Source organism: Poromitra crassiceps (genome assembly GCF_964638095.1).
Source record: "Poromitra crassiceps genome assembly, chromosome: 25".
Lineage (NCBI taxonomy): Eukaryota > Metazoa > Chordata > Actinopteri > Beryciformes > Melamphaidae > Poromitra > Poromitra crassiceps.
Window position 1 is genome coordinate 10,751,926 of NC_139649.1, and position 18,610 is coordinate 10,770,535.

Here is an 18,610-nt window from a genome sequence, read left to right on the forward strand (position 1 = left end):
ACCCAGCCGCCACGTGAAGCTCTCTGCTCTCTGCTCTCAGAGTTCTCAGTCACTACAGTGACTGAGAACTCTGAGAGCAGGTCACGTGGCGGCTGGGTTCACCCAGGCTATTGGCAGACAACTCCTTCAGCCAATCAGCTTTGGGTCCAGTCAAATCCAGTCGGAAATAACGTCTTTTCCGCCGAGAAACTCCTCTGCTGTCTTTTTCAGTTGTTGTTGTTGAGCCTATTTCTGCAATAACTGCGCTTATGGCTGGTCTTAACAACGTTAATGTTACCGCTTGTTGCTTTGGGAGACACCATTAGAGATGTTTTGCAGGCGGCATCCCTGATTGTCCGGTTACGTTGTCAAGTACAGCACACAGACCCTGATTGGCGTTCTAATTGACATCCTAATTTCTGGTGATCGCTGGGGGCAGGTGGAAGTCCAGACTGAGTTCATGTGATCAGGATGGTTTTACCAGGCTATCTGTGTGTGTTGTTTGTTTTTTTAACACAGACATACTGTATTTGTATACCAATTTAGTTCTTCCAACAAATCTTTCTGAAGTTGTGAATACACTTGAATTTTTAAGTATATTCTGAGCTGTGGAAATATAAAAACAGATGAATCAAAGCAGCCAAAATAAATACAATTTGTTTTAGATCTCAGTTTTCAATGACATTGGTGATGTCCACGCACGGTGAAGAAATTCAACCCATTTCAAACTGTCCTCTTCTATTCATCCTCAACTTGGAGGCACTTTATTTTGAGCGGATTACAGTTTTATGCCAGTGGCTATTTGTTGCAAGGTATTCACTGCTCTCAATGAACTGTAAAGTGGATTGGTGTCGCTAATTGTGTTGTTCTTGGTCCCATAAATTGAATACATACGGTCAGCATTTTCCACACTTATGCTCTCCACAATATTAACCATCTCTTACCATGACATTTATTGAGTGCTAAGATGGACTGTTCATTATAGACGTCCTAAGGTTTCTTCAGGTAACATTTTGTCTTGTCCTTAAAAATTGGCTATTAGAAATTTTGAGAAATAAATGATTCACATCTGTTCTTGTCTGACTCTGATTATTTGCTTGTGATCAGTGTTTAGTGGTACAGCATTTGAGAGATTTCCATTGCTAGGTCCAGACACTCTGTCGCCTGCAGGCAGATGTCACAGACTGGACAGTCGCAGAGGCAGCAGCGAATGCCCAGACACCCGCAGTGCTCACAGCGGGGGATGTCCAGCAGAGGGTGCTGCAGGGTGCCGGGCTCGCACCCGCACAGGAAGGTGCACAGCGACGACACGCACGCGCTACACCCGCTCATCGTGGCCAGCATGCAGTCCAGTGGACGGCAGAACAGACAGGCCAAGAGGATGGAGGCACATGGGTCTCAGGGAAAGAAAGGAAGAGAGAGGCAAACAGGAAAAGAGATGGGCAAGATGAGAGAAGGGAGCTTCAACAACTACTGGAAGAAGCATGAAAGAAATAAGAATATCAAGCTTCAGTTTAACAGCAAAGATGGATATGAAATAATTTCACTGGCTGGCACCAGAGGTGTGACAAAGTCAACTTTGCTCCAGTCAGTTGCAAGTCTTGAGTCGAAATAGATTACCAAATCAAGACCATGTCATTAATGTCAAGTCTGAATGTACAGTAGATGTCAGAACTCATGAGTCCCCTATCAATTTAGTTTTTAAATCAAGCTAAATATCTAAGACTTTTCGATGCAATAATGGTTTTAATAGGATACAAATTTGGTCACAGCATCATGAGTTTGAATTCTAGAATCTAGCCATCTGTCTCACCTTCAATCAATTCAATCATTCCATACAAATTCAGAAAACGGAATTTAAATTCAGGTCCCTGCCGGAACAATTCTCATAACTTTAAATCTAAGTCATTTACACAAACACAAGATATTTTGGTCAAGACTTAAAGGAACACTCTGCCCATTTTCAACCAGCTTTGTATCATTAGAGCATCAGTAGTATATCAGAAAACTGTAAACGGTTTTGAAGTCTGTCATTTAATTTGACAGTTATTGAGTGTTAAAGTGTGTGGACAGTCACTGGTCCACACTAACTCAAATAAATAACTCGTTAACTCAAATCAACTCTCAATAACTGTCAAACTATTCATCATTCATCTAGTTTGACAGTTATTGAGAGTTGATTTGAGTTAATGAGTTATTAATTTGAGTTAGTGTGGACCAGTGATGTCACTGGTCCACACTAACACTCAATAACTGTGAAATTAAATGACAGGCTTCAAAACAGTTTACAGTTTTCTGATATACTACTGATGTTCTAATGATACAAAGCTGGTTGAAAATGGGCAGAGTGTTCCTTTAAGGAACCTTTTCAAGTTGACAGAGTCAAGTCTCAAGTATTTGTGTATCAAGTCAAGTCTCAAGCTATTAAAACAGCGACTATATAGAGTCCACCCATACAGAGTTGTGTGGCCTTACCATCTCCATAGGACGCTTCGGTCTGGACGGTGGTTGTTTTGAGGGTTTGCTGGCTCCTGCTGAACGACGGGCACGACTGACTCGTTTGGTACTCACTACAATGGCCCTTGGAAGATGGCAAGAGGGCACAAAGAGGCAACGGCTGCTCTTTCGCCACAGACCATGATGGCCTACAGACGGGCAGTGCTCTGCTGCTCTCTGCTGCAGCCCTCGCCTTATTATGCAAGTCAGAATCGACAGAGGCTGCTGCACGTGACAGACACAGGGGCAGAGAAGATAGAGATGGACAAATGGTTAATCTTTGTGAAAATTGCCATGAATGCATCAGGTGGTTCAAGTCTTTGTTCAAACTGAGAGGATGTACTGTACCACTACCCACCCAGTGAGATAGACTGTACCACTACCCACCCAGTGAGATAGACTGTACCACTACCTACCCAGTGAGATAGACTGTACCACTACCTACCCAGTGAGATATACTGTAGCCTACCATTACCTACCCAGTGAGATATACTGTACCACTACCTACCCAGTGAGATATACTGTAGCCTACCATTACCTACCCAGTGAGATAGACTGTACCACTACCTACCCAGTGAGATAGACTGTACCACTACCTACCCAGTGAGATAGACTGTTCCACTACCTACCCAGTGAGATAGACTGTACCATTACCTACCCAGTGAGATAGACTGTACCACTACCTACCCAGTGAGATAGACTGTACCACTACCTACCCAGTGAGATAGACTGTACCACTACCTACCCAGTGAGATAGACTGTACCATTACCTACCCAGTGAGATAGACTGTACCACTACCTACCCAGTGAGATAGACTGTACCATTACCTACCCAGTGAGATATGATGTACCACTACCCACCCAGTGAGATATGATGTACCACTACCTACCCAGTGAGATAGACTGTACCACTACCTACCCAGTGAGATAGACTGTACCACTACCTACCCAGTGAGATAGACTGTACCACTACCTACCCAGTGAGATACCACTACCTACCCAGTGAGATAGACTGTACCACTACCTACCCAGTGAGATAGACTGTACCACTACCTACCCAGTGAGATAGACTGTAGCACTACCTACCTAGTGAGATAGGCCTATTTGGGAATGTATCATGACATGGGGTTCCATTCACAGAGAGCTCAGTTAAAGATAAATCACTGTCCTCATCGGGGATCTGCTCTGATAATATGGTGACTTCAGTCAAAGATCCTGTGAGACAAAAAGAAAGATAAGCATTGTATGAATCGGGCTCTAATCTTTACAATACATTCACGTTCGACATTCCAGTTCTCAGTTTTCTCAACATACGTGTTCGAGCTGCTGTGGAGCTGTCTGGTGTTTTGGACGAATTCAAGTCCTTGGTAAGTGAGTCACAGGATTTTGGCTTGTCATCTCTCTCATCCTCCGCACACGTGATCTTTTCATCCACATCCACAGAGTTCAGTTTGACATCCATCATGACATCAGCTGAATTACATGTCACCGGGCTTTAATCTCTTGGGGGGGGAGGGGGGTGTTGGAAAGGAGGAAAATGAAAATCACTGTTTTCTTCCAATAAACTGAACGGTGATTGAGTATAATCTGGAGTAATATGAGTTAACTTTACCAGCTTACTATCCTCTTATTAAATTTGAACCTTTCCCCCACTGCTTATAATGTTAAACTTTAGCATTCTGCATGGAACCAAAGAGCCAGTCAGAGCTGTGGCTGCCTGGGGTTTCTTAGCTGTCAGTCAGGCATGCCCAAAGTCCGGCCCGTTGCGGCCCACGGATCGATTTTAAGTGGCCCTTGGCTTGTCTCTCAAAATATACTATATGTAGCCCTCCATACATTATTGGTTAATCAAGCAATTTCAATTCACTTTTTTTTTTTAATTGACAGCACTATCATACAGTTTGTAAACAAGCACCAAGTAGGAACAACACAGGCAGAACTAATGTTTTCAGAAGGTAAACAAAATCCTGAGAGTACAATTGTATTGTACTCAATTGTATTGTATTATTTTTATAACCCATAAGATATGAGAAGGAGCTGCCCCCCATTATTTCCACATTATCTAATCTGGCCCCAATTCAAAAAAAGTTTCGACACCCCTGCTGTCAGTGATAAGTAGACCTCTTGGAAAATGCAGTGAAGTTAATCTATTATTCATCTCCATTTTGGAAACATTAAGAATGTGTGGATGAAAGCAGACAGAAATGCTGACATCTATATGAGAATGTGAGATATCATGGTTTTGCTATTGTATTGTATTGTATTGTATTGTATTCCTCAATTGCAACTAATACTTACCTAACTGTGATGAGGCGTTTGTAAATTTGCAGACAAAACAGATGAAAATGCATTCAGTTCATGTATTTTAGCCAATTTAAAAACTATTGGGTTGGCGCAGTAATCAGAAGCTATACAAATGTAGCCGACATACACTGTCTGTTTCTCAAATGGGGGTACTAGTACCCCTACGCCGAGGGGTACTTTGAAGGACAGCAGGGGGTATAGGACATTTCAACAACAACAAAATAGTTGTTTTTATATATTGGTTATGAACAATTGTAAAATAATGCAACCTTAACCATTTGATTACTGGTATATCTACGTAAATAAAGGAACACCCTGAGCTGGGAGAGAAAGCTTTCTAGCAGCTATCCCTTGATTTGGATCCACTTATTTGTGAAACAGTCCTTTCTGCATTGACCCAGATCAAAACAAAACAAAGCAAAGAGCCTGATCACTGCAGTTGCCTCCCTGCCACCAGAATGACAAAAATCACAAATGAAGCACAAGCTCATGTTTCTCACTAAATTGTAAAAGTGGTATGAAATTAACTGACCGGCCAGTTTAAACAACCCAAAATGGTTTGTGCTGGTGAAGGGGTACTTGCCTGAAAATATGTCTGAAAGGGCGTATAGCCTATTTGTAAAAAAAAATTGGGAACCACTGCACTACAGTAGCCTATAGTATACTATAGCCTAATCATCTTCAAACTTAAATGAGTCAAATCGTATTCAATTCAAATCCACCACAAAACCATTAAATATTTAAGAAATCATTTTGAATGTTTATGTGTGTGCCATAGGGTCACTGCAATGTGCAGAGATTCCCAACGCCTACTGAGTTTAAACTCTCCTCATTGCTCAATGTATGTCAAGAATCCTATAATAAATAAATTGTACTTACTTTTCATGGCACAGACTGTTGGCAGTGTTTAGGAACAGGCTATCCAGCATGCCACAAGCCAGATGCTCCTACATGAATACACTCCGCTTGGCCAGGAGCTGAGGTGCTGTAACTGCATCACACAGGCTCTCTCTCCTCTTCTCCCTGGGTGATTTCCCTTGGCTTTGTGTGTGTGTGTGTGTGTGTGTGTGTGTGTGTGTGTGTGTGTGTGTGTGTGTGTGTGTGTGTGTGTGTGTGTGTGTGTGTGTGTGTGTGTGTGTGTGTGTGTGTGTGAGAGAGAGAGTGAGTGAGAAAGAGAGAGAGAGGGGAGGGGGGCTTATAGATAATATTTAATTCAACATCAGTCAGTGCCTGTATTTGTTTGTGTGTATTAATTATTTATCCTTGTCTGGGGAAGATAAAACACACTTATTATTATTATTATTAGTAGTAGTAGTAGTAGTAGTAGTAGTAGTAGTAGTAGTAGTAGTAGTAGTAGTAGTAGTAGTAGTAGTAGTAGTAGTAGTAAATCTGGGTGAAAATTAATGTTCATCAATTCAATCCAGCAGGTGGCGCAAGTGTGATATTGAATATCAATTGTCCACAAAGAAGAAGAGCGCTGACCAATGATCGAAACGAGTTGACCGGATCCATGCCCGGATCGACCCGGATGCGATATTCTTTCCCAGGATGGCGAAGGCCAGAGCGCAGGCATGACCCGCCTATCTCTGCCTCTGATTGGTGCCAGAGAGACGCAGGATAGCCAAGCGAATGTGATTGGATAAACAACGTTTGACGCAGGGCCAATAAGAGGTAGAGAAGGGCGGGTCATGCCTTCGCCATCATGGGAAACAATATCGCGACCCGGATGTGTGCCATCGCAGCAATTCAGGACTGCAGCTTTTGTAGGCTCGGTGCTTTATTGTGTCTTTCTGTGACATTTGCAATTCGATCAAGGACCACACCTATCTCACAAAATGGTAAGTTAAGTTAGCGAATGGTAAAAGTGGCCTTTTGCGTTCTGTCGAACTTCAATTTGCTAAGCTAATTTGGCCTTGCCGCCGTGAGCTCAGCTCAAAATTGCTATTCTCTCTATCGTTGTTTAAATATTAATCCCGTTTAACGTTGGGGCGGAATATTCAACTCGATTTAACAACTTAATGTTTATCTGTTGGCTTGGGCAAGAATAACAATACAAACAACTAGTCAGCGTTTATGCTAGCGTTTCAGCTGCACTAGCTAGTTGGCAAACGCTGCTATCTAACTAACTAGTAACTGGCTGTCTACCCTCGAGATAGCTAACTAACGTTAGCATGCTACGTGTAAACAATATGGGGTTGCCCTGAAACAGACCAGCACCACCTTCATTTCTTTGACACTATCAACACATCTGGCAACTACAATATTAACGGTAGTTAAATGATGTGTCATCTGTAACTAGCTATACAATGTCAAGCTCCGTAGCTAGCTAGCCACTTAAAAAACAATATTGTTTCATTTTAAGACACATCAAATAATGGCATTATGTGAAGCCTCCTGCTCAATGTTGGAACTTAATAAATCAAGGACCAGCAATTCATGATGATGGCCAAGATATTACTGTTCAGTTTAATTTAATTTCATATACGTGATTCTGTGATGAGTGATGCAAGTTGTTTGTCTTTTTCAGGACAGTGATGGGTCTGATAATGGCCCTATGCCAGGTCCTGAGAGCAGCAGCATGGAGGGGGAGAATGCACCGCTGTACTGTATCTGCCGGAAACCAGACATCAACTGCTTCATGATGTGAGTTTACCCTGTCACCGCAGGAGGAAGTACGGGAAAAGTGAACGGGGTTTTAGAATTGGGATTTCACTTAAAGTCGAGCTGAACCCAAAAATGACTTTTCTTTTCTTTTAGTTCAAATACCTGGGTATGCAGTGCACCTATTTAATAATGTATGCAAAACAAATCACAACAATCTAATTTCTTTAGTTTTTCACACTTTTTCACATCAAAAGTTCATTTTTCAAGATTTCATTGATAACAGGAATGTACAGTTTGCTGACGTCACCTAGTACTATCAAAGTTCTACCCATTTCAACCAATCATATCACGACACGCAGCTGTCAATCAAATCTTCATTTCAGGATAATTTTCTCTTCCAAATGAAGTAAAAAATGGCGCCTAGTGCCCGTCATCTGGCAGAATTCCTATCCCATAAACTAACTACTAACTTGGCCAATTGTTAGAAACATGAACAAAAAACAAAAACTATAATCTCTAAGAATGCAAAGAAATGTAACTGGCTCGTTAAAACGCGCATTCCAGGGATATCGTATTTACAGCAGCGATAATGGCGCGCATCCGAGAGCTTGGTTGTCAGGGGTCGCCCCCCGGAGATTCCAGGCCGACGGGCTGCACTCTCCGCTCGGCAACACGAAGGCAGCTGGCTGCCTGCGGCTCGCTGAGCTCCAGTCAGCCACTAACCTCGCGTCACCAGGCTCTTCCTGAGGGGAGCGCCACAACACACTAAATCCCACTCGATTTGGAGGCGGAACACGCCAGGATTGGCCAAAGCCCAATCCAGTCCCCAGAATTGTCAAATAAAATCATCAACATGATACTATGACCCGCCTCTCAACCTGTCATCTTAGACAAACTATGTTTTCAGTCTGAAACGGACTCATATGCACGTGACGAACGGGTTCAGTTCGACTTTAAATGCATAAAATAAAGTCTGTGGTTAACAAAAGTTTATGTGAGCACAAATTTGGGTTCAGCAGGATCATCTTGACAAACGTGAATAACTTTTATGTAAATGGATTTTTTTTAACGTGATATTTAGAAAACTGTTCAAAAGGCATAAAAGTGATTAACGTTCATGAAGATTATCCTGCTGAACCCAAATTTGCCCAAAAATTTAAACCTTTGTTAACCACAAACCTTATTTTATGCATTTAAGTAAATCCCCATAGAATTGTGAGTGAAATTTGAATTGACGAACCAACATGGCGGCGATTTCTGGTTAAGCCTACAAAAATACGTCATCCCTGTGGTACTCTATTGTTCTTTGAATCAGTAAATTCTATGGATGCTACAATGCTAATCAATTTCCTTTTCCCATTCACAGTGGCTGTGATAATTGCAATGAGTGGTTCCATGGCCACTGCATTAATGTCACAGAGAAGATGGCCAAGGCAATCCGGGAGTGGTACTGCATGAGATGCAGAGGTGATGAGAAATTCAATGTATTCATCAGTGGCCTGCTTATCTTTTTAAATGTTCACAAATTATTAAAAAAAAAATCTTTATTTTCCCTATCCCTAGGTAAAAACCCCACATTGGAAATAAAGTATCGCACAAAGAAAAGCCGGGAGAAAGAGGCTGATCCTGACGGATCTGATAGAGCATACAGCACCCCAAGCACTCCTGACTATAGGAGCGAGAGGCGGCGTGGATCAAAAGTAAGTTTGTAATCATAAAAGGCTAGGCCTAACTGTTGGAGCTTGCCCAAATTTGGGGATTTGATATCAGTAATATTATATAAACTATTTAAACACTTTAACATGTATCCCAACACTACTGACAGGACAGCATTATGGAATATAATCAGAAGCAGTAGTAGTTTTAAGAATTGCACAACAGATTTGATGACGGGTATCGTTGTATTGTTGAAATAATGAACAATGAACATCAGGTAACTTGTCCATATATAGCATTTGCAATAAACCTCTTCAATTGAATGCATGATTTAAGACCCGAAGATTAAAAGGATTCAATACAAATATCTAAAGTTAGGCTAGTATTTACGAAAATGCATGTGTTAATTGTATCTGTGCATTATCATTAGGATATACACTGATAATATTATATTATATTATCATCAAATAATACATACAATAATACATAATACTGCCTGCCTTTCACAGATTTATATTATATAAATCTGTGAAAGGCAGACAGTATTACTGCCGTAATATATGATATATTACAGATATAATATCTGTGTAGCCTTGTATCCTTCAAACAAAACAAAAATTGTAGCCCTGCAGGTCCACTTTGATATGTGGAGATGACTGTTGCAAACAGCTAAACTTTTCTGACAGGTTAGACCAGTACGCAAAGCATATGAAGCAGACACTATTTGTGCAGAAGGGCTAAACTAATCCATAAGCATCTTGGATTTTGCCTTTCTCTACCACTTTACAGTTCAGTTTTAAGGTCAAATTTTAAAATAAATGTTTGCAACACTGGGTAAATTTAGTTTTTAAATGCAACTTCACCATAAATTGAATGTGATTGTTTCCATGAGGTAAAGCGTTCCGTCCGGATGTGTGGGGAGTGTGAGCCCTGCAAAAGGACGGAGGACTGTGCCCAGTGTGACTTCTGCAAGGACATGAAGAAGTTTGGGGGTCCCAACAAGATAAGACAGAAGTGCCGATTTAGACAGTGTGAGGTTCGAGCCCGGGTAAGTATCCTGATGCAATAACTCTTTATCTCCATTTCTTCTCAGATTACGCCACCAAGCTAGAGATGAACATTAAATCCTATACCCCCTTAACATTTTGGTTTGGCCAATGATGGTCTAAAAATGCTGAAATCAGCCCAGTTATGCAGAACCATGCTCTGGTACAACTACAGTTTTCTGTTTGCACATTCATTTAACTGACAAAATTATTCCCATTTTCCCCCAATCTAACTGGCATTAAAAGCATCTTTAAAAGATTTAAGATAACTTGATGAAACCTACAGGCACTGGACAGTCACCCTTAGGGCAAATTTACTGGCTCAGACTGCATGATCACACACACACATACATACACACACACACACACACACACACACACACACACACACACACGTGCACTTAAAGCCCCCCTCTAGCGTATATTCCGTGTGTTGCTGAGTCCTGCCCTGGCCTGTGGATTAGCCACACTGTTCGTCAGTACTTTTTTATTTATTTTTTGACAAATTGCCGCATTTTGTGCTCAAAGTAAAACAAAAAAACAATGCTAAAAAGAGGTGATTGATGATGACGTCCGACACAATAATGGTCTGATGTATTTTGTGTTCGCCAAGCTTAAAACGCAGCCGATAACAACGTTTAACCAGTTCTTTTTTCTCCCTCGAGTCACGCTCTTTCCATAAAGCCCATCAGCTTTGATATCTGTTGGTCGGTTTGTTGATAATAAGCAATACTGTGGCTTCTAAACTGAATATCTTGGGCTTTGGGAAACACTGAACAACATTTTTCACCATTTTCTGACATTTTATAGACCAAATAACTAATCGATTACCGGTAATCGAGAAAATAATCTACAGATGAATCGATAATGAAAATAATCGTTTTTTGCGACGCTGTTCTGCCTTTTTTTTTTTTTACAACAGTGCCTGCAGTCATTAGGTTGCAGTGGAACAAACTATTTGACTTCGGTTCTTATCAATCTAAGTTCTTTGGCACAAATGATGACATGCAACAGCGCGCGCTCATCATGTGTGTTTGACATGGAACATCAATGTTACACAGGTAGAAAAACTCACCGGAGCGGACCTTTTTAAGAGACTGTAGAATATCTGAACGTCTTTGGAAGGTAACCAAGTCAGAAAACATCTAATAACATCCTGAAATACCATGTTAAATTACCAGAAAGCCGTTAAAGATGCAAGATCGGCCTATTGCTCAGAACTCATATCCAGAAATCATCATAATCCCAAAGTTTTATTCAGAGTACCGTAATTGTTTCTGTTATTAATGGTCCCTCCACTTCTCACTCCAATCATGACTGTGAGCTGTCTCAAAAATGTCTTATTCATTTAAATAACTAAAGTGGAGAATATCAGATCCCAAATCCAGGTTGACCCTCGCATCCTTCCCATTTCCCATGCCAGTTCTGCCTCTTTTTCTCAGTTTCAACCCATCACTATCTCAACGGTGGAAGACATAGTCTCTCATATGAAGTCCTCCTGCATCTCAGACATCATCCCTACTAAACTGCTCAAGGAGGTACTTTCCACTGTTAGCCCCATCATTACGCAAATCTTTAACAGCTCTCTGGCTTCTGGCTCTCTCCCAAACAGTTTTAAACATGCTATTATTCACCCACTACTAGAGAAACCAAATTTAGACCCCCTGTCCCTAAATACAGACCAATCACAAATCTCCAAATTGTCTTTTTTTTATCCAAGGTTTTAGAGAAAGTAATATCATCCCAATTTATATCTTTTATGATTAATAATGATGTTTTTAACTGCTTGCATTCTTGTTTTAGACAGCTCTTGTTTGTCTAATGATCTTTTACTCACTGCTGACAAAGGCGATTGCTCGATTTTAGTTCTTTTAGATTTATAGCATTTGATCGGGTAGATCATGATATCCTTTTGCATCAACTGGAAACTTGGGTAGGCCTTAAGGGCACGGCTCTCAGTTTACTTCGCTCTTACCTTTCCAACAGAATGTTTTCCGTTGCCTTGGGTAACTCCGTCTCCTCAATGGCTCAACTGAGTTGTGGGGTCCCCTAGGGTCCTGTTCTTGGCCCCCTCCTGTTTTCTATTTACATGCTGGCGCTTGGCTATATAATTCAAAACCATAATGTACTGTATCAGTTTTATGCTGACAACAGTTATATATTCCGCTAAAATCCATTGATCCTAGCAGCCTAGCTAATCTTAGAGCTTGCCTCTCTGAGTCTGATGTAAAAATCCGTATGTCCTGAAATTCAATGATGAGAAGACGGAGGTAATTCTGTTTGGTCCCCAAAATTTCACCAGCTCCTTTGGTGCTAATCTTGGTGATCTGTCAAATAATATTAAGCGGGCTGCCAGGAATCTCGGGGTAATATTTGATGCCAACCATTGTTTTGATGATCAGGTCAAAAATGTTGTCAAGTTGTGTTTTTCCAGCTCAAATACTGTCTAAAATCAGAAAGTTTGTATCACTTGCTGACTCCAAAAAAAGGTTGTCCACGCTTTTATCTATTCTCTACTTCATTACTGCAATGCACTTTACTCGGGTATCAACCAGGGCTCCCTCCATCACCTCCAATTGGTACAAAACGCTGCTGCTCGTCTTATCACTGGAACAAAGAAGTATGATCACATTACCCCTGTACTTGCCTCTCTACATTGGCTCTCTGTTAAATTTTGTATTGATTTTAAATTTGTATTACTCACTTTTAAAGCTTTAAATGGTTTGGCACCCAAATCTCAGACTTATTGACCTGGTATATGCCCCCTCGGCCTTCAAGATCCACGGATGGAGCCCTCGTGCTGGTTATTCCCTGGACTCGGTTAGTGACTAAGGGAGACCGGGCATTTGCTGTCAGAGCCCCTACACTGTGGAACTCTTTGCCGGTTGAACTCGGGCTCACTAATTCATTGATCGCTTTTAAATTCTGTCTTAAAACATTTCTCTTTGTTAAAAGCTTTGGGAAATGTATAATTTACGCTTTTATTTATTTGGTCCCATTCATCTTATTTAATTGTATTATTATCTGATCTTACTAATTCTGTTGTCTGTACCTTCTATCTGCATTGTCTGATTTTCTTTTCTTTTGTTAAGCACTTTGTAACATTGTTAAGAAAAGTTCGAGGTCCCATTCCAGTAGCAAAATATGTCAGTTAAATCAGAAACTGTCTTTTCAATCAGCGATGCCATGTATTTCATTGTGATTACTGATGTGATGGGCCGTCCCACTGAGGCCCGTTTGCAAAATGTCTTGACCTATTTCCTCTTGTTTTGTTCAGAAAATGCTGCGTGTGAAGGAAGAGGAGTTCCACCTGCGAGAAAGGAGGGACAACCACCGGCGAAGACACTACTCCGACGACTACGACAGCGAGGCGGAGCTCTACCAGCAGTACAAGACGGCAGGATATGATGACAACGTGGTAGGAGAATCTTTCGCCCCTTTTACACCACCTGTGATAGCCGCGATTGTTACAGCATCATTACTCCTCGACCTCCTGTTTAAAAGTCACAAGGACGGAATGGCGAGTCATTTTGTTATTCCTTTCGTTATGCCAGTCGAGGTAGTATCAGCCCCGAATCAACGTCTGTTTAAAAGGGCAACCCGCGGGAAGACGGGTCGAAGCTCAGCTCAATCATAAGAAAATTACGGGGGAAACCACCTCCAGATTGAAGTTCCGGTTAAGTGAGTGCTTGCAGGGTTGTGGAATCCCACTTTCAGGTTCTTGTCGACTTCTGATCACTTCCCAGGGGGAGAAATGTCCCCCGACTTCAAAACTCTGGCTGAAGACAAAGACACAAAACCTAATGAAAATGGCCTCTGCAGCTATAATTAATTCTGAAAATTGGCATTGTTTCTTATTTGCCTGTTTATGCACAATGTCTGCAGTGTTTTACTGCCCTCTGCTGCCTGTCACTGTGGTTAAAAAAAAAAGGACAATATTCATCTGCTTTGTGTGTTTTGTCATGAAAAGTGACTAACTTTGTTCCTCTGTATATTAAATGTTATTGTGATTGTTTCTGAAAATTAAATGCTATTAAATCGGCTGTCTCATCATAAAAAAAAAATTATGAGTAATAATAGCTTATGATATAGCATATTTTCAGAGTAACGCAACCTCTGATTAGGTCTGCCTATTCCATCTGTTCATTGGTGACGACATCTTCTCCTGGCTGAAAGCCACAGTCACGTAAGTGACTGAATAATTGTGCATCGACGTACTCAATAGTAGGTGGCGGTAATATTTATGAAGCTCTGCATGTTTTATTTCTCTTCCCTCCCAGCCGTGGCTCAGCGATGAGGATGACGAGCCGCCTTTCAGTCCCGTCATACGTAAGAAAGCTGTGAAGGTGAAACACGTCAAGAGACGGGAAAAGAAATTTGACAAGAAAGTAAGAGGACAGCTGTTTGCTCCTGGAAATTATCGTTTTGTGTTTTATGAGCACATCATACCAAAAACATACACTACCTGTAACTACCTGCCTGTTTTTTTTTAATCCGTCCATCAGAAGGAGTCCCGCCGCCACAAACAGAAGCAGAAGCACAAGGACAAAACCAGACACAGCGAGAGGGGTGACACCCGGGACAATACCGGCCAGCGTCAGTGTCTGGGGCCGAGCTGTGTGGAAGCAGCGAGGGCCAACTCCAAATACTGCTCGGAGGACTGTGGCATGAAGCTGGCTGCCAAGTAAGAGCTCCCACACTCTGCTTGGTATTAAGATTTGCTTTGGAGACAGATATTGGACTTGAAGCATGGATGTCGGCCGGTTACTGTCGTCCACCTCAGCGATGATAGATGTCATGCAGTTTTCCATATTTATTTAATGTATAAATGATTACTACACTGGGTGTTTTTGGGAAGCTTTGAACCTGAATTGATTCTAATACCGCATTTTCGACTTCTTTTGTTTCAGAGGCTTTTCCATCCTGTCATGGATAAAATAAAATTATAGTTTTAGGGGAAACGCTGAATACATGTTATTTTTTGTCATGAAAATTGTTAAATTTAAATATAATATTGAATATCAGCGCAAATTATTGGATATCAGAAGCTTTGGTCCAAATCTATTGGTATTAGTATTGCATTTCATAAATATCAGTCAAACCATAGACATCCCATATCAGTTTTGCTATTGCCATAGTTATCTGCTTACGTAAGGGAGGGGAGCAAAAAGTTGTGACAATGTGTGACGTAGCCAGGATGGTTTCCTGGCAACACGGGTGCATTATTTCTTCTTGGAGCTGATAGCAGTACTTGAGTTTAAAGCTCTGTTACCAGTGTTGTCAAGGCGACAAGACGGAATACTAATCTGTGCTTGCTTGTTGTGCTCCAAATTCATTTACCCGACCTGACCTGTCTGTGTTGGCGCATGTTGTCCACCCAGCCGGATCTATGAGATCCTCCCTCAGCGTATCCAGCAGTGGCAGCAGAGTCCCTGCATCGCCGAGGAGCACGGCAAGAAGCAGCTGGAGCGAATCCGCCGGGATCAGCAGAACGCCCGGCTGCGCCTCACCGAGATGGAGCGGCGCTTCCACGAACTGGAGGGCATCATCGCCAAGGCCAAGCAGCAGGCGGTGCAGCAGGACGAGGAGGTGAGGTGGCAGCACCGCAGCATCCTGTGGGTCTGCCCGACCTGGAGAGTCCATAACATGGAGTGTGGAGTCTCCAGGCTGGACTTGTTGCACCTCCGTGTTGTGGTTCAGGCTTATCAGACGGTCACATTTTGACCTAAAAACCTTGCCTCTGGTAGCTGTAATATCACGACCCAGCTGGCTGATCATCTCTGTTGGCAACAATAGATTGTCCAAATCAAAAAAGTCTTCTAAATCACTTTTTAAAATTAAACTTATAGACTTGCTTCTATGTAATGACCTTTTATTATTGTTTTTGACCTCCATTTCACGACCCCCTCCTCATATATTTCTTGCCTTGTATTTATTGGCTTTGCGGTTGTTATGTCCCTATGTTTTTTGTTTACTTTTCAAAGTAGAGTTGTTTTTAAAAGTACTACATTTATGATTATCATCATTGTTATGGTAGTCCTCTTTGGCCCAGTAGTGACAACCAGGTTAATCAACCCCATCCTTATTATTGTTGTTGTTATTATTATTTTGTTTGTATTAAATTGCTTTTGTTCTTCAGGTGAATGAAGGTGATAGTGAGGACAGCGAGCTGCAAGACACACAGATCTTCTGTGTGTCTTGTAGTCACCCCATCAACCCAAAGGTGGCGCTGAGACACATGGAGCGATGTTACGCAAAGGTGACGTGAACATTTCTGTCAAGTGTTCTGAGGAGAAAGTTCAAATGAGAAATGGCATTTACACACAAACAAAAGCACACACTTAATGTATAACCAGGGTTGCCACGGTTCTGGAAAGCACAGTTCTTGGATTAAAATAAATAAATCAAGGCCTTGTAAGTGTTTGGATTTAGCCTACTACGGGAATCTCTTGAGTTTGAGCCTTGTGTACTCTGTCATCTCAAAATCCACCTATGATACCATTTGTGTACATCTGGAGTGCTGGGCCAAGCTTGATACACTTTCTTCCTATCTCCAGTATCACACTCCCTGAAGGCGACAAGCATACAGCGATGTGCTGATCACTGAGCTGTGTGATTGGCTGTTGTGCTCTCTCTCATAAGCATTCTTAGCTCAAATATGCAGCCGGTCTCCTCGGTAACTCACATTGTTTAGCCACAAACAGCCCACGGTAGCGCAAGCTATTCTCAAGTATGCCAACCACAACCAGCTATCAGGAGAAGATAACGAATGAATGTGTGCTCACTGTTGAAATAATTAATTGTTATACAACGTGTTCAGATGTTGTGGTCCTGTGGAGTTGACTTACAGCAGTGATTTTTTTTTCATGTCGAAACATCTAAAGTTACTGTGCCACCTATAATTCATCCATGAAAAGTGCTTGCTTGAAAAGTCCTTGAAATGTATTATTACAAAAGTGTCAACCCCGGCGTATAACGTTTGTGTATCTCTGTTTTGCATCAACAGTATGAGAGTCAGACCTCTTTTGGCTCCATGTACCCCACAAGAATTGAAGGGTAAGAAAGAGAAATACAAAGTGGACACTGACAGTGATATTCTCTCTTTTTATTACTTTTAGTAATATATAATATATATTTTTTCCAGGGCAACAAGACTCTTCTGTGACGTGTACAATCCCCAGAGCAAGACGTATTGCAAGAGGCTTCAGGTTTTGTGCCCGGAACATTCCAGGGACCCCAAGGTCAGTGGAAATACGCAGATTAGTCCAGAAACTCTCTGCTTGGTGTTTGTCCTTGAAATGTGCTTCGTAATAGCCTGCTAAGAATAAAGTGATGTTTGTGCTGAGCAGGCCATTCTTTGTGTGTGTGGTGGTTCTCTCGTCTGGTGACTAGATCTCGGTGGACGAGGTGTGTGGATGTCCTCTGGTGCGGAATGTGTTTGAGCTGACCGGAGACTACTGCAGAGTGTCCAAGAGGAAGTGCAACAAGCATTACAACTGGGAGAAGCTCAGGAGGGCGGAGGTGGACCTGGAGCGAGTCAGAGTGGTAAGTTTTGTGTGTGTCTCTTGTCCTTTGTCTTGTCCTCCACAATTGAACTGAAATAACCTCTTGTCTTTTCCCCCCAGTGGTACAAGTTGGACGAGCTCTTTGAGCAGGAGCGTAATGTCAGGACTGCTATGACCAACAGGGCCGGACTGCTCGCTCTCATGCTGCATCAGACTATTCAGCACGACCCCGTGACCACCGACCTGCGTACTAACAAGGATAGATAGTCTGCATCTGTTGCTTGTGCTGTGCATAATTTGTACATAGTGTGAGAGATATGACTGAGTGCTAATTGGTTTAAGAGGCGATGACAATTTTGATGAAAACCGATTTTGCTAACTGGATTATTTTAAAATCTTTGTATTATATTGAACTTTCTGAATGGTAAATGGATATATTTTTGATTGTGGTAGATTGACTGTTGCTGATTGAACACTGCTGTTTTTGTTATGATTGGCCAAAATAAACGCTATATGTACACTGTTAAGTTGCTCCAGGTCCTTGTGTGCACTGTGCAGTACTTCCTTATTCACTATTTTTTGTTGCCAATTATTCTGCATTAGATCAATTCGATAATTATTATGATTATAACAACTGAGCCAGCGGATGGCCACAGTGGATCTTAGTTTATTAAAGACATTTAAAACATAGCCACTGCAAAATGTCATATTTTGACTTTTCTTGTGTGAAGGTTTTGAATAATACAATTACAATCAATGATTACAACTATATTAATAGGCAGTTATTGTTTTGAAGTAGCTTTGCCAATGTTAGCCCCCACACACACACACTCTGTAGGGTTAGGTAGGCCAGTACTTTTATTAATCCCCAAGGGGAAATTCCTTTTGCAGCAGCATAGGACAAATGCACAGTACAATGAGTTTACTTACTTATGTTTAGTTTATTTTGATTTCTAAATTTGAAAATATTTTCCAAATAATGTTTTGAATAGTACAGAATACAAAAATATTGAGCTTTGC

At 41.5% G+C, this 18,610-nt stretch overlaps 1 protein-coding gene across 2 annotated transcripts; it reads left to right on the plus strand.

Moving 5' to 3' along the window:
* Window positions 1–6,519: 6,519 nt before the first annotated feature.
* Window positions 6,520–18,319, plus strand: cxxc1b (CXXC finger protein 1b). 2 transcript variants are annotated; one of them, XM_083660875.1, is made up of 15 exons: window positions 6,520–6,617; window positions 7,307–7,422; window positions 8,750–8,850; window positions 8,947–9,083; window positions 9,932–10,087; window positions 11,528–11,623; window positions 13,363–13,503; window positions 14,366–14,473; window positions 14,591–14,769; window positions 15,467–15,674; window positions 16,225–16,344; window positions 17,092–17,141; window positions 17,230–17,326; window positions 17,478–17,630; window positions 17,711–18,319. In XM_083660875.1, the coding sequence occupies exons 1-15, from the start codon at window positions 6,615–6,617 to the stop codon at window positions 17,855–17,857; spliced, it is 1,812 nt and encodes a 603-aa protein (XP_083517001.1). In that variant the 5' UTR covers window positions 6,520–6,614; the 3' UTR covers window positions 17,858–18,319. The 2 variants fall into 2 exon arrangements, with proteins under 2 accessions (XP_083517001.1, XP_083517002.1); XM_083660876.1 differs by lacking the exon at window positions 11,528–11,623.
* The last annotated feature ends 291 nt before the right edge of the window (window positions 18,320–18,610 follow it).

Excerpts from the sequence above, each read along its gene's own strand:
- cxxc1b (XM_083660875.1), top strand. Across the intron at positions 10,088-11,527 it reads AGTGTGAGGTTCGAGCCCGG|TTTCAACCCATCACTATCTC; the intron begins GTAAGTATCCTG and ends TCTTTTTCTCAG. Across the intron at positions 14,770-15,466 it reads GGCATGAAGCTGGCTGCCAA|CCGGATCTATGAGATCCTCC; the intron begins GTAAGAGCTCCC and ends TTGTCCACCCAG.